The sequence below is a fragment of the Triplophysa rosa genome, linkage group LG8 (assembly GCF_024868665.1).
Source record: "Triplophysa rosa linkage group LG8, Trosa_1v2, whole genome shotgun sequence".
Lineage (NCBI taxonomy): Eukaryota > Metazoa > Chordata > Actinopteri > Cypriniformes > Nemacheilidae > Triplophysa > Triplophysa rosa.
In genome coordinates, this window is record NC_079897.1 from 3,761,634 (window position 1) to 3,782,888 (window position 21,255).

At 36.9% G+C, this 21,255-nt stretch overlaps 2 protein-coding genes across 2 annotated transcripts; both read left to right on the forward strand.

Moving 5' to 3' along the window:
- The first annotated feature begins 8,172 nt into the window (after nt 1–8,172).
- Nucleotides 8,173–11,055, forward strand: fxyd11 (FXYD domain containing ion transport regulator 11). Its single transcript, XM_057340646.1, has 7 exons — nt 8,173–8,262; nt 9,365–9,409; nt 9,737–9,769; nt 9,957–9,971; nt 10,104–10,178; nt 10,254–10,278; nt 10,713–11,055. The coding sequence occupies exons 2-7, from the start codon at nt 9,376–9,378 to the stop codon at nt 10,738–10,740; spliced, it is 210 nt and encodes a 69-aa protein (XP_057196629.1). The 5' UTR covers nt 8,173–8,262; nt 9,365–9,375; the 3' UTR covers nt 10,741–11,055.
- A 462-nt stretch (nt 11,056–11,517) lies between these two features.
- On the forward strand, nt 11,518–19,686 carry fxyd3 (FXYD domain containing ion transport regulator 3). The gene is made up of 8 exons (XM_057340645.1): nt 11,518–11,652; nt 16,025–16,075; nt 17,719–17,754; nt 17,849–17,869; nt 17,970–18,044; nt 18,421–18,457; nt 18,550–18,593; nt 19,058–19,686. Exons 2-8 carry the CDS (start codon nt 16,042–16,044, stop codon nt 19,075–19,077), a joined length of 267 nt encoding a protein of 88 aa, XP_057196628.1. The 5' UTR covers nt 11,518–11,652; nt 16,025–16,041; the 3' UTR covers nt 19,078–19,686.
- Nucleotides 19,687–21,255: the final 1,569 nt, after the last annotated feature.

Genomic DNA, 21,255 nt, shown 5'->3' on the forward strand with positions numbered 1-21,255 from the left:
CCTCAGATCGTTTTAAACCTGTATACATTTCTTTGTTCTATTGAACAGAGGAAGATATTTGGAAGAATGTCCGTAACCAAACAGATCTCATCTCCCATTTACAGAAATAGTAGGGAAGATAAATACTATGGGAGTCACTGGGGGATGAGATCTGTTTGGTTACTGAGATTCTTCCAAATCTTCCTATGTGTTTAGCAGAACAACGAAATTTATACAGGTTCGAAACAATTTGAGAGTCAGTAAATGATGACAGAAATTTTCATTTTTGGGCAAACTATCACTTTAAACTAAAGCTACTCAACGGTTATTGAATCTTTGCAGAGGTCAGAAGTTAGGTTTGGGCCACATAACGTGTATGTAGTTGCTGCTGAAACTGTCTATATGCCGAAAAAAATCTGCAAGGCCTCAAAGAGAGTGAGTGTCAGTCAAGTAAGAAAAAACAATATGCAATACTTTCCATAAAAAGACAAAGTTGCATTACTTTTCAAAGTAACTTTCCCCAACACTCTTTGCAAGTGACCATTATAAAAAGGATTTCATTGATTTATGTTTAAAACATTTTTACATATCAGAGCCTGAATGGACAAACAGAATGATCAAACCCCAGACAGGAGTTAAAAATAGAGTTTATTAAAAAACCGCACAATCAATCCTTAATTTCACCTGAAATGCAGTATTTATCTAAAATGTGTTTACTTGTATAGTGACACAGGTACAGTACGGCTACATAACTTTATATATGAAGGCAAAACTTTTTGCAAGTTTATATGTAAGACTTTCTCATGAATTTCTAGAGTAATACAGGTCTCTGTACTTTTATAAGTATAACCATGGCACATTTTACAAAGATTTTATAAATGTAAACTACAAACACACTACGGCCAAATCGATGCCAATGTTTTAAGAGATTTTTGGAGTACCGATCTACCTGAATGTCAAGCAGTAATGTAAAGACACAAACCAAAGTATGGATGAACTCTCTGAGTAATGCTGTGGCAGTCAGTATTGTTGCTTATATTGTTGTAAATATATACAGCTTCTTTACTATGCAATGCACTGTTTAATTCAGTTTTATGTCTAATTTTATTTTAAGCTGCTACGTTGTGATCCTCATTTTCTACCATTGCCTTTGAGACTGTTCTAGTAATTTAGTAGCTCTGAAGGCCTAACGTATAAACAGGATAAGAGAATAACTCAAGCAAGGCTTTTGAGTCTATTTGTGTGTGCGCGTGTGTGTGTGTGTGTAAGTGAGAGAAAGAGAGACTATACATATATATACAGTACATTTTTGTTTTCTTTTGATGTTCATGAAACTAGTTAATATTGAATGTATGTACAATACTTTCACAAATACAGTACTCACCTATTTGACTATAAAGAGAGACTTAATTTTCTTGATTTTTAATAAAATATCGTAGGAAATGACAACGCGACTTTGTGGTCACTTATGCTTCTGTTTCTTCTGGATTCACAACAAAGACATAAAAGGATAATTTTCAACCTCACGAATGCGTATTGAATGTTTCTTATGAGCTTGTGCTGTGTTCTAATATGAGTTGCATGCCATTACTTAGAATTCTTGGAACCAACGCTGGGTGGAAAAAGTGCGTCCCTTTGACTGATGTAAATTTAAATGGCTGCTTTGGAAGTAAAATTCCTTGTACACAAATGGTAGTTTAGTAAGCCCTGGAACAAGGGAAACCATAAGGAAATCAGTGCTACGCATACAGGAACGTGTAAAAAGAGCATGGTGCTAAAGGCTGGGGTATGTCCCAGCCCAACCCAAAAAATTCTTGGACGAGCTCCTTGCAAATTAGCATCCTCCATCATTTCCACTGTCGTGTCTACTGTGAAAGCGAAGAGCACTCGTCTTCTGGCGCTGCGTGAACGTTCAAAGGATTGGATATATAGACAGGGCTTCTTGGGGCCTTGGTCGGCGGCACATTACACTCTGCAGTTTAACTGGTAAAGTGGACAGGATGAAGGTTTCTAACACAGGACAATTGGTTACCCATCTGCTGCGGCTTCTGGTCGTGTTGCTGCAGTTTGTTTCACATACAAAAGGTATGTTTTCAATTTCTATTATGTGCTGAGTCTACAAGAAAACATAAGAAATAACTTGTATTAGATATTTTGATGGTGTATGATTCCTTTTGACACAACAATATTAAAAGTGCTAATTAATTTAAACCGTTACCTTAAAAAAGAAAAAACGTACATACATAAAAAATTCAGCATTCAATTCAACATCTGTTGTTGAAATTTGCTGCTTTTTAAATGTCTATTTTTACTGACTTTAATTACAGCATTGTTTTCTTTAAGTTTGATTCTTCCGTTTTAAGTTTATATATTATTTCATTTTATGTATTAGTGGATAGTGGCGTTTAAAGACGAATTATGCGTCTAGATGAGGTCATTGGAATAGTCAAAAGTTTGTCATTTCTTAGTCAAATGAGCACACACAACATAAACACTCGGTTAAAGCCTCCTTCCAATGTTGTGTCTCTTGTCTGTCTCTCTTGTGCATAAATGCACATTAGGCGTCGTGACATACATGGTGAGCCCTCAAAATCTGACCTCGGAGACTGGGAAAAGTGTTTCGTTTCAATGTGGTGTGAGCGGAATGAGCACTAACGAAAGAATCCGATTTTCCATCATCGGCCCTAAAGTCAATGCTACTCTGACTTGTCCTGGACAAAAAACGACATACTTACCATCACAGGTGAAGCACTTTGATTTAAGTTATTGTGCTGACTCCATTACCAGTCCAACGTTTAGACACCTTCGAGTTTAATCACGTGTGCCGCCATTAAAAGTTTCGGAATTATGAGGTAACTAAAATGTTAAGCAAATCAAAACTACTTTACATTTGAGCTTCTTCAGTTCAGACTAGATTACACACTTTAGTTATTCTCTCATCCGGGTGCATCCTGGGATGTGTTTTAAACATTATTGGATTTTTTGTTTCACAGTAAGTGTCAAAACTTTTGACTGGTAATTGGCATTAGAATGGACAACATACTTTACTCCAAGCAATAGCAAGTCTTTCCACAGTGCCCTCTATGTGCCATTAAAAACATCTCAAATCTTTCCCAAAGTCAATGAGGGCCCATTGTGAGACAAGAAGCAGCGGAGAAGTAGCTATTTGGGACATTGCGGGAACATCTGAAGATGACAATGGAACCTTGTTCTTGTGCCAGGTCCGGGATCTTGAGGACAGAATCGGATTCCTTTATGTATTTGGTAGGTTGATGCCATTTGAGAAGATGCCCCTGCTTAAAAGATAACAACAGAAAGTCAACATTTTTGGGGTAAATTTGTCTTTATGAACCATCAGCTGATCCAGTAGGATTTCTATTGCTTTCCATTTGCCAGATAACATCACACCAATAGAACCCAAAACATTACCAGAGACCCCATAGGGACCAGTTTCCATTAAAACCAATACAATTTCCATTATAACCATTACATTTCTAATCTCTATGTTTGGGTGTGTCTCTCACAGAGAATGCAGGTTTCTATGGAAAGCTTATCGGATATGTGATCGGCGGATTTTTGTCGTCTTTGATCACCATCTGTGTGGCGTACATCCTCTTGAAAAGATCAGAGAGAATACAGCAATGCTTCAGTAAGTTTCTCATTTATGTATTTATTTATTTATGTTGCATTTGTGATGTCAGATTTATTGATCTCATTTCAAAGAGCTACTAAAGGGTCTCCCTTGTGTTTTTAGGATCAGTGGGTGGCCTTCATGATGGGCAGACAGCCTAACCTAAGGAAAACTGAGGATTCTTTACCTTTAGTCGAATTATTAAGGATTTATTACTATAGAACACATATAAAAATACGAACACTACAAAATATGTACGATATACAGTATATAAATATTTTGCGACAAATTTGGATAATGTAGTTTGACTACTGTCTACGAGAGTACGTTTCTGCGGTTTTCAGTTGTCCAGCAGGGGGCGTCTTTAGTACTTTGTCAATGCCTACAATCCGGTAGATGTGCTCCTGCATCAACATATTTTCGTCAGACCTGATGCCACATTTGTTAACCAATTCCTAAGACACACAATCAGATGGATGTTGATCCAGGAACACGTCCTGGTGAGACAAGCAACCTGTCCATGTTTGTCTTATATACACAACTTTACCTGTCCATAATGTTTGTCTTATAAATACAAAGTTTAGGTGATTTAAATGCATTTGGTTCAGTGAATGATCAAGTACCCCTAGACTTTTTTAGTCTATGCTATCTTCTATGCATCTAGTTAGTTATTTTTCATTGTAAATGCATTTCATTTGGCTCGAGCATAATTTTCAAAGATGTACATTTATTTATTATATGCACATGTATAAAAATATAGGGGTTTAAGGATCGAAATTTAAACTCAATCTGGGCCTTTTGGGTTGTACTTCAATCGTTTAAATTGTACAGATCAATAGTAGACTGGTCAATGTTGACACAGGTGTTACGCTGCACCCTTCACTGACTTTCTATTTTAGTGAGTTTATGCTTTTAGCCACCAAAATCACTATCTGTTTAGTGTAAATTCCTAAAAAATGATACTAGTCCATAAGCAATAGCAATTTTAGTGTCTAGAGTTTATTTTTGAAATTACAAATTAAACCTGGATTGGAAACTTTGTCTATTTGCATGTTTGCTTCAGCTGTTGCAAATGCACAAAAGGTCACATTACAACATGGCTCAGCTGTGACGTTATGTTTAGCTCACAATTCAGATTTTAAATTCAGATCTATTTACTATAAATTCCCTGTGTATATTGGGCAAATGCGAAACCCAAAATAAAAATAAAAAGTTATTGACACTTTGTTTGTTTTGTAGCTTTTTATTCCACATTTTAAAAAATGAAAATTGTAACTTATTTATTTGGCATTTTAAAAAAAAGTTTAATTGGGACCCCCAAAACTTTCTTTAATTGCTTTCAATTCATTCCTCTGAACTTGTCGATCCTGGTGGACAGAAGCTCTGTTCTATGTGTAGGGAGTCTCCTGGAAAAATTCTAATGGTTATGCAAAGGATAATGTGCGATTTCAATTTAGTTTGCCAATTTAAAAAATTTTTTGTAATATTTGTGGAAAAATACGATAAATCAAATCAAAATAAAACAACTTCAATACTGTTAACTAATGTAATTGTAGACTAATGTTAAATGTTAAATTAGGTTTTTATAAAATTACAGGTCATGAGGATGTTTCAGGCTGATTCTTCGTTGTAGAGAACAGATGCAGTTCCAGTCTTGTATTCTTACACAAAATATTGTCTAGCAAAAGGCTGACCTTTATTGACATTACAATTTTTTAAGAAAATTTGTTAACATTATATTTTAGTAAATTCTTTAGTTACCTTTTCTCTATGATTGTTTTCTAAAAACAGTTGGGGTGGTGATGTGTTTGAAATATACCACTAACCCTCTCCAAACTACTGACAATAATTAAGTCAGAACAGGGTTAAATTGCCTTTCTCTTTAGTCATGATCATTGGCTTTTATGTGTTATTTACAGTTGCTTATGTGACAGAGGAACTTGCTTTCATACCTCAGTACACATAAAGATGACTTTGACTGAGATGTTATTCTGTGCAGGATGAAAGTGGAATCTTACAGGAGACTGCACCTAATCCATGTGTTTGCTGGACATATCCTAGAGTGCAGCTCCTCCCCGAGGCCTGTGTGCTCTTAAATACTACGATTAGAAATCACTTTCCCTCTGTAATAGAGCAGTAGGGAGGGTTTTTGTTTTCTGAATGCATGATTATGTATGTACTGTATATTTGAGGTTATTTTATGTCATGAGTGTTTATAATGTGGCAGGAGGTGGCATACAGGATCTCTCTCCCTCTAAATATATATAAAAATACAAATAAAAAGTCCAATGATATTATGTTCTTGCAGGCAACATGTACATATAAAAACTGAATGTATGTAATATATAATAATAATGCATATATTCTGAATACTGTAAAAAGTCTTTTTTTCAGATTTTCCACGTAAAATGTCCAAAAAACTGAATTTTTGTGTTTTTGAAAGAGTCAAAAACGTAAAATTACAGAAAAAGACATGAAAAACATGTAGCCTAGTTTTACAGGGGAAAAAACTTCATATTTCTAAAAAACATAATAATAATACCCTCTTATTATTATTATTTTATTATCATATTTCTGGCGCCCCAAGAAGCCACACGAATGACAGGTAAAATAACCAATCACGTTTTGTTTTTTGCCTGGCGTGAAAATATGGCTACAGTCACAGACCGGTGTGCATTCACGAACGTGTCAAGAGTTAACAGTTAATGCCGTGAACTTGAATACTTTTATGAATTCAGCATAATGCATCAGACGTTCAGCCAACGGTCTGTATGCATGATGGCTGAGACTACACTGTAAAAAAATTCCATAAAAAATTAACATTGTCTGTAAACTGGAAAAACAGAAATGTACCGTAAAATATCTTTTTCCTGTAAAATTATAGGATTTAAGGATATATTAAAATGTTTTCCCCATTTTCCTTGTAAATGTGTTGTCTTGTTCTGTAATTTTATAGTTTTTGACCGTATTTAAAAAAAATACATAAAAATCGTTAAAAAAAACAGTAAAATACTGTTTTTTTTCATATACTCATGGAAATTTGTGACATTCACAAAATTTTTATTCTACTGATTTATGACAGTGGACATGCTTTTCCCCGTTTTTCGTGTCACTCAGCACATCTTTCAATCTAATGGATTTCAATAGTAAGTAGCTTTCATAAGTATATATCAACACAATCTCACAGGAGTTCATATGTTTTTTACAAGTTGAGTAATTCGTTATGAATTCATACAATCTCACACAAACATTTTTAGTACAATTTGCCTTTGCTCCTGTGATGTTAGGGGTGGGCCTTTATCGTTGCCTGGCCACCTCACAAAACAAGTATAAATTCCCATGAGGTTAAACAGGTTGTGCTGACTGACGAGAAAAAAAGGTGAAATTCGTATCCATAAACACCAGTCAATACAGCAACAGATTACAAATTGCGTTCCTTTGTCACTACTGCCAAGTAGAAATATTTAGTTTTTTCTTGATTTACTGGACATTTACTGGTTTATTGAAGAGACTCAAGTTGGGGACATTTAAAATTTGTAAACCATGGAGACAGACAATCCCATTTTGAGATTTCTGTATAAAATTTGCATTGCGTTTTGAGGCTATTGCACAGTTAAGAAAATGCAAATCCTCAAAGTTTTGAAATAGCTCTCCACCCCCTTTGACATTTATTCCCTTGACCAGGGGCGGACTGGCCATCTGGCGTCCCGGGCGTTTTCCCGGTGGGCCGCTAACGTATGGGGCCGTAACGGACGCGTTTGCTGCTAATGTATGGGGCCGTAACGGACATGTTTGCCGCTTAGACGGACGTATTATAAATGCGAATGCACGCAACACGAATGCAAAAGACACATATGCATGTCGACAGATTCGGTGGAGGGCCGATGCGGGCCTAAAAAAGCCAGAGCCGATTTTTCTTCCCAGCCCAGCCCTGCCCTTGACTCATTCGCCATGAATCCTCTCCATTTCAAGCCCTGTTAGCACCTAACCACCATAGACAGACTGCACTACTGTGATATTTGTGCTGGTCTTTTAAGCATGAACCTGAGGCCTACAGTATCTATACATTTGTACAAATCTGGAAATACATACTGTATATGTAGTATCACAGTACTAGTGTAGAAGGACAATATGCTACTGTAGGGTTCAGAACAGAAGCTCATTTCAGTTGAATACTATTTATAATAACTTTTAACACCAGTGATCAACCCCTGGTTTGACCTTTGTTGGGATCAAAGTTGATCATTTTTGTGCTCAGCAAACCATCATTTGCCCTAAAGGTCTCACTTTCAAAACCCTTGGACCAAAGAACTTTTAAAGGACATCTGATTTGATGCCTGCGCTGAAGAACATTTAAAGGACATTGAGTTGCAGGTCCGCTTGTGTTGTCTTGTCTTCCATCTTCAACCATTTTCATCCCTGTGTAATTCATAAACAGCCAGGTCATGTTTTGGAATAAACAGTGGACACGATGACGTGGTCCTCACACCCAAAATACACCCGTTTGATACGCTGTGCTTTGTTTATGTGTATACAGTAAGGAGGAGCTACCTTAAAGGTTATACAAAAGACAGAAAGGTTGTGAGATCAGCCTACCTGAGGAGCCTCAACCAACATCTACCACTCTGAGATCCACCTGTTCCTCTGCCAAGGTAAGACCATGGCGATTGAATTGTGCTGAATGTGACGTGTGATTTAGTGAGATCCTGTATTGTGCTAAAACATCTTCATTATTGTTTGACTCAAATCCTTTTTGTGATTCGATAAGTAACGGTGAGGTCTGAGTTACTCATTTAGCTGAAAATCATTGGCAACTAGATAAAGAGAACATCTCAGAGTCGCACCAATTGTTGAGGGTGACCTCACACTTGGCATTGTACATATCGTGGACATAGATGTTCTATCGCAAGAATGTGAACTTCACAAACCTCTGGACTTCCTGTTACGCCTCTTTTGTAAACCCGAAACCTAGAGTTTTCAGACAGTGAAATTTTATCAGGGTTTGCAGAATTATATTCAAGACTTTGTTGGAGGTATATTACAGCTTAAAGGACCTGAGGCTTTTGCAAAAATAAAATTTTTATACACTGAAAATGTAGTCAGTTCTATAAATGCTATATTATGCTTCGGGAGCCAGATTTTACGTTTGACATCCAGCAATTTTGAAAATGATGTTACATTACATTACTTCATTCCTATAAAACTTTAACTGAGTGGAGAAGTTTATTAGTTGACCATGAAGTTTTTGTATTTAGTTCAAAATCACACTAATAAACTATTGCAGTTAACACCAGTCAACACGTGTGGTTGGTAACAGCGACATCCAGAAATCGCCGAGTTACAAAACCAAACCTCTCAGAGTTGATTCCATAACTGAGGGAGGTGGGAGGGCAAACTTTCCAAAACACCTCCAGGCGTTCAAGGGTACACCAGCAGTGTCCTGGAACTTGTCGCATCCCGACTGAGTTGACCCGTAGATTCTGTGTTTGCTTTCAAAACACGAGCGCTGTTTTCTCTCAGCGGTACTTACAGCTGGGGTTTCTTAGTAAACATTCCTCGTCTCATGGGTCTGGCTGTCGACATGCACGTGGGAAAGAAACGTATTGATCTTATTCAATTTGATGCAAGTAGCTGACAACTGCTTAGGCATTGACTGTACAGCATACTTGCATATTGTAATCACCTGTTCTGTTTATTTTACGTCTTTAAGGACCGAATGTCTCACTGTTGTTTCTTGTTTGTGTCATTGATCAGGAGGGGTAAAAATGAGTCAGATCACAGCACTAGTCCTCTTTACAGGTAAATCAGGACCGTTTATGCAACATATAGACAGCTAAAGGTCACTCAATAACACACAGTCTCATGTGACCTTGGGCCTGAAGGTGAAACATTCAAAGCAGACCATGAGTCCACATTTTGATTTATGCAATGTTGGAATATTATAAAATGTAATTGATGTAAATGATAATTAAATAAATTTTGGATAATTATCCAAATAGTTTCTGCATATTTTCTTAACAATCTTGAATAAAAAATGTAGAGAATGCATTGTCAAGTGGTATTTTCTATTTTATTTTATTTTCTATTTATTTATTTTATTTTTTAATATTTAATTTTCTTCTGCAGTCCTCTTGAACCTCTTCAGTCAAGCTGAAGCAAGTAAGCAAAAGAATGTATTATTTTTGAATTGATGTTTAACCTTTTTAAACATGTTTAAGCATGTCAACATTAACATTCAATTGAAATTTACAGTATTTTACAGGAATATTATGACTTTTTACTTTAATGTAGTTTTTTTTACAAAAGTACTTTTATGAAGTTTAACTTCTCTCATGTCTCTTCACAGATCCATTTGTTTACAGTAAGTTCTCTAAACCCATGTTTTCAATTTCGTTTATTCATTTAATAGACTGTTTAATAATGTTTTTATATACGTTAAATACGTTTGAGATTTCCACATATCGGGTTCAAATTGACTAGCTGTTTCTTTTAGACTATGAGGCATTGAGGATTGGAGGTTTGGTCTTCACAGGCCTGCTTGTAGCCGGAGGGGTTGGAGTTTTATGTTGTAAGTCTCTGTATTTTACCATTAATGCTTTGCATCTATGCTAACAGAAAGAGTAACAGATTGTTGTCTTCACAGCGGGCCAGTGCAAATCAAAGAGAAAGTAGGTCACACGCTCACACTTTCACAATTAAACCTCAGTAAATTAGTAAATATATTCTTATACTTTTAGGGCTGTCAAACGATTAATCGCATCCAGAATAAAAGTTTGTGTTTACATAATATATGTCTGTGTGTACTGTCCATATTATTTTTGTATTCATAAAATCATGCACAAACATGCATAAATTTAAGAAAAACATAAAAATGATGTTTATATATAATTTAAATTATTGGTAAAATATGTATGTGTATGTTTATAAATGCAAAATTAATATGCACAGTAGACAGAAATATATTTTGTAAACACAAACTTTTATTCTGGGTGCCATTAATAGCAATTAATCGTTTAACAACAATAATATATTTACATGTATAACACTGTTTATGATAAGTACAACACTTTTCTAAACCAGATTACATCTCTTGTTGATGCAGGGGCAATGCAGATGCAAGCAATATCTGAGGATCAAGCATTTCACCTGTCAAAACTTTTATTGCAATCTTGAGAATAAAAGATGAATGTATTTTTTCCTATTCCTGTTTAGAAAATACAGATGGATACTAGCTCAACAAAACTATTTTATTGCAGGTTTCAATTATGTAATTTATGTGATTTATACATTCACTGTGTTGTAATCCCTGCCCAAACCACTAAACTGCTCCAAAAATTGAACTACATTATATAAATTCTGTATGTTTTTTTTCTCCAAGTGAAAGATGAGCCACCCAACAACTGTGTTCTGTGCTTTAATAAAGGTTCTCAGTTTTGGTCCTGTAACTTGCATTTGGAGTCCTTTTTACGCCTGAGGTTATTTTGACTGGGATACTGTAAAACACAGACCACCGTTTTGCATGTTGAAACTCTGTCTGCTACAGTAGGTGGCCTAGATAACTTTGACCATACACAGGATAATATGCTGATTTGTGTTTTTTTTTAGCTTAACTGGTACCGTAGAGCATGACGCTTGCAACATCAAGGTTGTGGGTTCAATCCCAGGAAACGCAAACACTGATCAAATGCAGTTAATAAAGAATTAAAATAATAATAATAATAATAAAGAAAATATTTTACGATTTTTTTAAATGAATATACAAAGTCTGATCTATTCCTTACTGTTTAACTGTTCGTCTTTGCATAAAAGAACCTACCCATAGAAGACAAAATTTGTTGTGGGCGTGCACAGCAAACTAAAAATGATCAGAGTCGCTCTTCAAGAGAAAAGATCTCTCATTCAAACTCAACCCACTCAGAACTGAGCCAACCTGTTGAGCGGATGGTGTAGGGTGTTGCTTTCAATCTCTTTTCATCTACGGGTGGTTCCTTCCCAACCACATTTCAAACTTCCACCATTTAGTTTCTTTCTCCTTAATAAAGGTAAGTAATCTGTTTCATGTAAAATAACAAAGCATTGAACAACTTTTTAAAAGCGCTTCGTATGGAATCTTTGTTTCCTCTGCTATAGTTAACAACTGTTGGTATGTTTGACATTAACAAATGATAAAACTTTAAAAGATTGATGTTAGTTACTACTCTAAACAAATGCAAAACAATGATGGAAAAAAGATACAGATGATCTGACTCTCTGTAAGTAGTGATTCTGAAACTGGAAACTGCAGTTTCATTCTGGACAGCTGTTATTAACTTATCTTTCCGACATCATGTCTTGGCTGAACACACTGGCCTTTAGTTAAATCCCTCTGAATTGATCAGCATCCACTTGTGTTTTGTGTTTCATAGTCTATTATTGTTTCAGTTTTATTGCGCTGATAATAAATTGGACTCATGAAATTCAGTAACTACTAAATCTTAGCATATTTATAAATGTGAACATTAAAATAAAAGATAAGAGGCCAGTTCATGAGTATATGTTTTAAGATAAAAGATAATGTCCAGATGCACCATTTTAACTAAAGTCCTTCTTTATGTAAACAAAATGTTCCTGTGTTTGGCCAGGATGGGAACACGAAGTGAAAGGTTTACATTCGAATCGAATCATTTTTGCTCATATTACTAAATTGTTAGCAAACTGCAAACGGTCTTTAATGTATTTGAAAGATAGGCTGAGACGTATGCATGAACGTTCTGTTTGGTCTGCCCATGGAAACAGACGTCAAGGGAGCATAAAGACAGCACTTAGACAACCACTAGAGAGGGCGGGAGTGTGGTTTTTGGAGGGGTGACTCACCTCAACAGAATGTCATTTTCCTTCCTGCATTGCTCAGAGCACATGGAGATCTAAGAGCATGTTGCGTATAAACTTTGATGGCATTATTTAAGTCAACATGAACCACTGAAGTGTTTTTTGTACTGTAGGGTTTGTGTTGTGTCTTACAGTCTGATGGTTTCACTTTATCATTTGCAATGTGCAGTGTGTTCATACAATGCTTCAAAGTTCAAGGCCTGTTCTAAGGGGTGGAATTCTGTTCCCAATATAGCTGCAGTCTGGAGTTCTGTGTGCATGTCAGACATCCTTTGTGTGTTAGTGGGGGTGTAAAGGTGAGAGCAGATGTGACTTATGAACTGCACTGAGCTCTCAAACACTTGTGCATGCCTTTCTTTATTATCAGACTCCTAAATATATACTGTACAAAGAGGTGGATAATGAAGGTTACATGAGTATGTTTACTTTCGGTGATGTATACACAGGCTCCTTCAGTCTTCGAACCCCATGGTTTTCAGATTGAAAGTTGTACATGACTAGAATATGGCCATGAAACAGAGCTGTAAATATCTGTCTTTAGATTGATACTAGTCAAGAACCGGACAGAAACCCAGACTGTTCTAAACCAACCTGATCTAGTTGGAATTTCTGAGCTCTCACAGGAATTCGATACTATTTTACGAGGTGGCTTATTTGTATGAATTCGTACGTTGTGACAAAAACGTACGATTAAAAGCAATTCTAAAGCCCCACCCCTAACCCCGTCACTGGTCGAGAAAGCAAATCGCACTAAAATGTACAAATAAGATTGTACCAATTCACATGAATTAGCCAAAATTAGCCACATCTAATGGAATGTAACGATTCACTGTGAGCTGGTTAAAAATCGATTATAATATGGGACGATTCAAGTCGGTTGAGACGTTAAATGAATCGCAATACATGTTTTGAACAGCAGGGTCTGCTTGGTAAACGTGGATATGCTTATATTATTAAAAAATCCAAGTTAGGAAAAGCACAGACAAAGTCTTAGTTTGTTTATATTAAAGAGACTTTTGTATTATTCATTTTTTATTCGATTTGAAATTTGTTTTAATATTGCAATTTAGTTTTGTTATTTTACATAAAGGATATTTTTATTGTGAAATCAGTATCGTGAATCACTTTGCATCATGAGCTGAGTGAATCGTTGCATCCCTAACGACTACATATTTCTTGAGGAGAAACATGTTTAAATTGTTAGGATGTGTGGGATGCCAGTGACCTGTTCGAGTCTTGAGGGTCAGGTTTTGGTAATGAAATGAACAAGTATGAACTGTTGTAACTCTAAAGCAACAAACAAAGCATTTGACTCAAAGTGGAAATGATGATTCAAAATGTGAGATGAGGAAGTGAACATGTTAAACACTGTAGGACACAATTCCTCATTATTCCCCGTGACACAGACACTCATTGGCAAGCCAACGTGACTAGAACAGACCACAAGACTTTCATTATAATCTCTGTGCACACTGCGTAATTCTGCCGCTCAGCTGGGTGCCAAAATGTCCAGGATGTCCATGAAAACAAGAACAGAGAGTAAGACAGTCTCGCCCCTTTCTCTCTTTCTGGTCTGGTTAACTTTTAAACAGCATCATAATACGATTTAAGAACTGTTTTTAGAGTAATCTAAACAAATTGAGACATCACTTTTTGTCAGATGCTTAAGAGAATTATCATTGCACGCTCTGGAACAGGATGAAAAATGGATAAAAAATCTGTTTTTAAGAGTTATTGGGATGAAACTGTTCTTCAAGCTTCTCTCCTCTTCAACAAAAGAGAAAAGTAACACGAGGAAGCACCATTGAACCATAACCAACCTGCTGGCACATCTCATGTTTCAACACACGATCATTTGACTTAATTTACAGGAGGCTACAGTTTAAATTAATATTTCAACTGAAAATGATCATTTTGTCTTTTTGATTTACATTGCTTGAAACGTGAATCAAGATGCTAGACAGAATGTCCAAGCTACTCCTTTAAATAGAACTTAGAAGGAGCAATGTGGAGATTTTAGCGGCATCTAGCGGTGAGGGTGCGAATTGCAACCAACGGATCACTCCACCCCTCCCTCCTTTCGAAGCACTACGGTGGCTGACACAAAACTAAGATGACCTCATGTTTGCACGTCTTTACTAAAGGGGATTTACGAAACGCTTTGTAGAGCAGTTAGTTCGTTTAGGGCTACTGTAGAAACAACATGGTGAATTCAATGTAAGGGGACCCGCAGTGTATGTAGATAGAAATAGCTCATTCTAAGGTAATAAAAACATAGCGCTTCATTATGTAACGTCTTTATACACCTTTGAACAAATAGTTCTTGCAATTCTGTCCGTAGATCCTCCTAAATATCACACACAGCACGTTTAATGCTATATTTGTTTGAATCACAATTTCCTCTGACATTCTAAGAGCTTAATTTATAAGAACAGGTGTGAACAAATCCCGATAACAATCACGCGAACTGTTGCTTTAAGAACATGAAATGAAGTAGCAAGTTGCTAATGACGCAAAAGTTATTATGCCTATGTCACTGTGTTTACAGCGAGGAAAAGGATCATTCATGTGCTAGATAGTAAACTAGAAACAGACACAAGGGATTTATTAAACACCTCAGGGACTCTGGGATTAAACCTTTGCCTTGTTCACTCCCCGAGTTGATCCGGGTTGTTCTCATGAAAAGGCTAACATATTGGACTTCAGCATGTCTCTTGTGATCCCATTATTTTGCTCTTCTTGGCCACCATTGTTAGAAGCCGAGGGTGGTGGGTGTATTACAGGAGAATGTTACATCATCTTGTGCTGGTAAGGAAGGGCATGGCATTCCCTCTGGTCTCTCAGAAGCACCATGGAAAATCCGAGTTAAGCTCTTGAGTTGTGCTATGACATGTTGTGTGCATTTAATTATGATGTAGACGTCAACATCAGACAATGTGAGATTGTGGCCATACAAACATTAAAAGCCTTTCTGCCGTTAAAGGCAAACAAAACTCATGCTCTCATGACATCTCTTTTTTTTATATTGGGATCTGTAGCTTCTCAACGTTTGGTTCCTAGCAGCTGTTTTGTTGAATGTTTGGTTGCTGAGATGTGCCGGGCCCGCTGTTGACATGTGATCTGTGTTTTGTTCTAAGAGCTGTTTTTTTTCAGTATGTTTAATCAGATCAGATGGATTGACAGGGATTGGGATAATTTGATTGAACCCCATTTTTGTTGACAAGCAGAGAATCATTGAGGCATTAGGAGAACTCATGTTATATTTAGATCATAAGTGACAAGCGTTAATGAAATTAACTCTCATGGACACAGAAGATACATGATCTGCTTTCCAATCTTAACACAATTATTTGTCCCAGTTTTAATGTTTGGGAAGGGAGGGGATGAAGGATTCCTGATGCCAGTTGAAAAGGAAAGTTTAGCTTTGAAATAATGGCCATTGAATTGTGCAGAAATGTGTTCAGTTTTGATTTCAAGTTGACTAGCAGTTGAGACTTATACGCATGTATTGTTCTCTAATGGCAAACCTGATTTTGTGCTTTTCAGGTTAAGATCCCAGTTTCATGATGAAGACTTTGGCGTTTGTTTTTTTGACACGTGAGTATTGTTTGTATCTGAATAAATTGCAGGAGTGCTCGTGTCTGCGTAATTTAAGCCCACAGCGACCACAGGGAAATGCTCTCTGTTGCCTTTAAGAGAAAACAAGAATGACAATTAGCTTACACTGCAAGAAATCATATTCTTACACAATTGAGTGGAGTGGAAGGAGAGATTGACCTCTCTGAGGTCAGAGAGATTGCACACGTAGTTTCTGCCAATCTCATATTAATCTTGAGTGCCTATACACTAGTACTGCATACTTCATATCTTCGAAAAGTATTTAATTTGATCAAATTTAAAAAACAGAGATACAGCAGTACGATTATTTCCGGAAAAAGACGAGCTGCTGGAGGCGGGCAGGGGGGACGGAACTACAGTATGAGCACACAATACATCATCACATAATCCCTTTGTGTTGTTTACATTATGCACATACGTGCAGATTGCCAACAAAACACAGACATATGACTTAGTTTGACTCACCGCGTGCCGTTCATGTCCGGCATCTTTTATCGCTGGGACCGCGGCATCTATCAGTTTCAAACGATTTCCAAATCCAGCGTTATATCCACCGTTTATATAACATTCATCACCGAAATGCAGTGAGCAAACAAACGCAGCTAAACTTCCATCAGCCGAGTAAAGCGGCATTGATGGGCATGCTCTTTCTCACGCTGGCTGGTTGACACGTGGACGTGCTCTTTCACTCACTGGATGACTCGTGGGTGTGCTTTACCAGGAGAATTGTCAAATAAGGGACTAAGAACCCTTGTTACAAAACGGGAATCCATGTTCGAAAAAAAACTTTACGAAACCTGTACGAACCCTTGCGGAGTGAATCGAGCACAGAAATACTACGTCATACGTTCAACTCATTTATTGACAAGTTGACCTTGTTAAGCTTGAGTAGCCAGCACGTTTAACAGTGTAAAGAAGTCGGAATGCATGAAATAGCTTGTTACCCCACCTTTAATGTGGTTTGGAGAATTTTAGATGCACGCAAGATGCACAGATTCGTAACAACCACAGCAAGTTTTGGATAGAATTCAAATTATAACATTTCCGGCTCTAATTTCTGGTCAGATTAGCTGTTACCGAAGCCATTGTAAACTTTGGATAAATGCACACGACTACAGATTTTTATTAAAGCAAAAAGCCATCCTAGGCTTTAAAAGGCAATAAAGTCAAAGAACCAGTCAAGAAATGGTCTTAGCATTAAATAAATAGGTTGATCATCTTTGAGATGAACATACTTATGCAAAAAAACTGTATGGTGTTTGGCATAAATGTTGTTGATGTCAAAGACCATGCATCCAACCAAATTCTATTTTGCATTTGATCTGCTACAAAAGCAAACATAAACAGCACATTATTTGACATGCCTTAAGGAACAAACTAAAACTACAGAAAGTATAAGAAAATAAAATTCAAACTACATCAAAATTGGGGGTTGACTGTGTGTTGGGTTGCTAAATTAAGATCCACCTACCCATAGAAAAACCACACCCAGCGCTTCATAGATGTAAATTATGTACATACAAAATACTTTTTACAAATGTTGCTTTTGCAGAAAACATCTGTCAAGCATGTTAATGTGACATGGTTTTCATACTCTCACATTCAGTCTCTTTTGCTTGTAGTTTGGTCCCTCGTGTTGGCAGAAGGTCAGCAGGAAGGTATGAAATTTGAATTCTCCTGCAGATTTTCTTTTGATTATGTAGTGTTAAAAATGTCAACAGTGTTGATTTATTTTTCTTATTTATTTTTCAGAGGAAGACCCTTTCACATTTGGTAAGTCAGGCAAACTTTTTGTAGTGGTCTACTGACCCGATTTTCACTCAAGAGCATCTTTTTACCGGTCCTTGGATTGTTGTCTCTTTTACCTTCACAGATTATTACAGACTTCGGGTTGGTGGTCTGATCCTGGCAGCAGTTCTGTGTCTCATTGGCATAACTATTCTTCTAAGTAAGTTTGTCATTCACGTTTTTCATTTAAAGCAAGTTTCTTTAACAACAGAACTTTGCTAAATCGAAAATAGTTTTAGTAAGCTACTACTTCAAAAACGTTCCTCTCTCCCAAAACAAAATTTCATTTTACTGGACATCAAATTTACCGGACATTTTTGTCATGAGAATTCAGCATCCCCCATCTTATTTCCATACTTTGAATAAAAAGAGAATAAAAACTCCCATTCTCATTATAATCTATAAAATTAGTTTAAATATATATTTAATATATAAAATTAGAAACATATTTGGTATTTGTTTATATTTTAATATATTTTTAAATTTTGGAGCATCATTTCTGTTTAAAAACATGTCCCTTTTTTGCTCTTTTACAGGTGGCCACTGTAGATGCAAATTCAACCAGGACAAAAGGTATAAATGACAACCTGTGTACAGTGCTTTATGACTTTATTTGTTTTACACCGTGAGTGAATGAAGCTCAGACAGTGCTGCTCTTTTGACAGAAGGAGAACCGGAAGCACAGCCCAGCAGATGCTCAATGACACAGGTACAGTATAACAGCTGCGTGTAGTTTACAATAAATAAACCTGAACCATGAGAACCTGAGAAATATCAGTGCTGGTTTGCAAGGAGACAATGGCTTTCCGGAGCTTCTTTAAGAAATAAGTCACTGTAAACCTGCATGGCCTGTCGGCTGAGTGAAATCCATCTGCTTGTTATTGCTGTGCCAGTATCCCTGTGATGCAGTGGGAAACAGTGGGTCTGTGCTCAGTGAGGGACCCGTATGGCCCGTCTCCATAACACCACTCAGATAGTTTCCAGGATGAGTCACACGTTCTCTCTTGGGTGTATTAACACTGCATGATACCTGAGGGCGGGGTTGGAGATAACAGGATGTAAAAACGGGCCGTGTAAATGATGTTTTATTCAGTGTGTCAATCTGTTGTAAACAACAAACGTTGTTACATATTTAAAGATGGTATACATTTTTTATATCCTTCTCATTGACAGCAAGGGCCAGTGAATGCTAAAAGCCGGTTGACCTGACCTGAACCGATCAGAGGAGATGGTCTTGCCTTCCTTTATCCCGTGTGGTGGTTTATCAGAAGAACGATTTCTCCCAATGAGGAATCTGATACGAAGGTTTTCTGTGTTTTCACCGCCTCTCTGCTCCACTTATCATAGAGGAACATGAAAAGTCATAACTGTGTTTTTCTTTTTTATGCCAGATGTGTCTTTTTATTGTCCTTGTGTGTAAATTGATTACCAAAAATTTATGGTAAATTCAATGTCAGTAATTGTTTTAAATTATCTTGTTATCATAAGTATGACATGGTGAACTTTCAATGGCAGTATCCTTATCAGTCTTTAATGAAAACCGTTAACCAAAAATACGTTTACAAGTAGGCCTACATTTAAACAACATTACATGAGTGTAGTTGTATTGTTAAGTTTTACACTAGTTGAATACTCATATTTACATTGGAATATTGTCATGTGCTTGATTTTTTTTGCCTATTTCTCACCACATATTAAGAGGTTGTTAGTTTTTCTTTTGTGTGGAAAAACGGTCAGTATCAGTAAATGTTAAACAATGAAATAAAAAAACACTACAACACAAAAACATGTTTGATTTGTTTCTTTCATCACTCTCAGATGAGTAACAAGTGACTAAAATGGGCACGACATGAGTTAAAACTGAAATACACTACAAGACTTTTGCTCAGATTTTCAGTCTGGACTTGTTGCAGAAAGTCTGCGCTAGTCTGCAGATTTTATCGCGTTGTGTGATACCCGGTTTTTCCCTGCAAACTTTCAAAAAGTCTGCAAGTGTGTGACGTCTATTTTTTAAAAATCTATTCAGATTTTTAAAGTTGTGTAGTGTATTCCAGCCTTAAAGGTGCCGCCAGCGACTGTGTCGCTGTGTGTCGCTAGTCTCTTGCAACGAGGTCGTTAGAAGGCGTTCCTAGCTTTGGTTGCACTAGTAACAATTATAAACAAACCCTGCAGTAACTGACGAGAGGTGGATGACGTGAGCTCCGCTGCTTTACTCCTATTGGTAGTTGCTCCCGAAAGTCGCTCATCATTTGCATAAAGTTGAGCAAATCTCAACTAGATACGACCACTTCCTGTCGCCAATGGTCACTGTCGCTCGTGTCACCGGTGTTGTGCTGAATTTTGACTCCCTGTCAGATTACGACTCCCTTATTGAAACTGCTGTGTCCTAACACACCTAATCCTAACACCTAATGTTAGTGGGGAATGGGAGAGTCATAATTTGGCAGGAGTCATTTTCCGGCACCACACCGGCTCTCCATTGAAATGAATGACATTGCCGACACTAATGCTAAAATAGTACAAGGGCGGAATGTTCTAAAAAGTGTTCATTTGTTGCTTGTGTAAAAATCTGATTAATCAAGCTTAATTTTTTTTTGAGTTATTGAGCCATAACCAAAAAGCGTTACTTTTGTAGGGTTGGAAAAAATAACAGGAATTTATTGCTGTGTCACAACCCCCTCTTTCTTCCCAAAAGTGCATTTGCCCTTCTAAAGATCACGGGGTGCTGAGATAGTGATCAACCACTATTGCCCGAGATGTGTGTTTATCGTGGGTCCAGTACAGTGGGGGTTAAAGGTGGCCCTGATTGGTCAACTAAATGTATCATATGTTAAGTTTAGTCACACGGTCAAGGAAAGGATAAAAAGGAAATGTAAAATAAGCTCTGGGCTTTTCTTTTCTCCTCCCTGGAAGCTCCTTTCTGGGAGCTCTGGCTCTTCTTCTTCCTCTTCTAAACTTTCTCTCTTTTCTATCCTGTCTCTCAGGTAATATCACATACATTTGGAAACTGTTTTAGTTGTATCATTTACAATTTTATACATTTACCTTGTAACCATTTTACATGTACATCAATTTAAGTCTGTTATTAAATACTTTCATTTACAAATCTGCAGATTAATCCTTGGTGTTTCGAGTCAGATCCGTGGGCGTGGCTTGTTGGTTTTGACTAAATCTTTGGTGTTTCAAGTCTTACGAAACCTTTACCCTAACCCACACCCTAACCCTAACCTTACTCTAACCATCTAAACTACCTATGATTGTTAAAATTGATCAAAAAACACGTTTGGGTGATCACGTCAGACTCGAAACACCAAGGATTTAGTGAGTGCCATCCCTATAGCCTGAACCCCTAAAGCGGAACCACCCTTTTT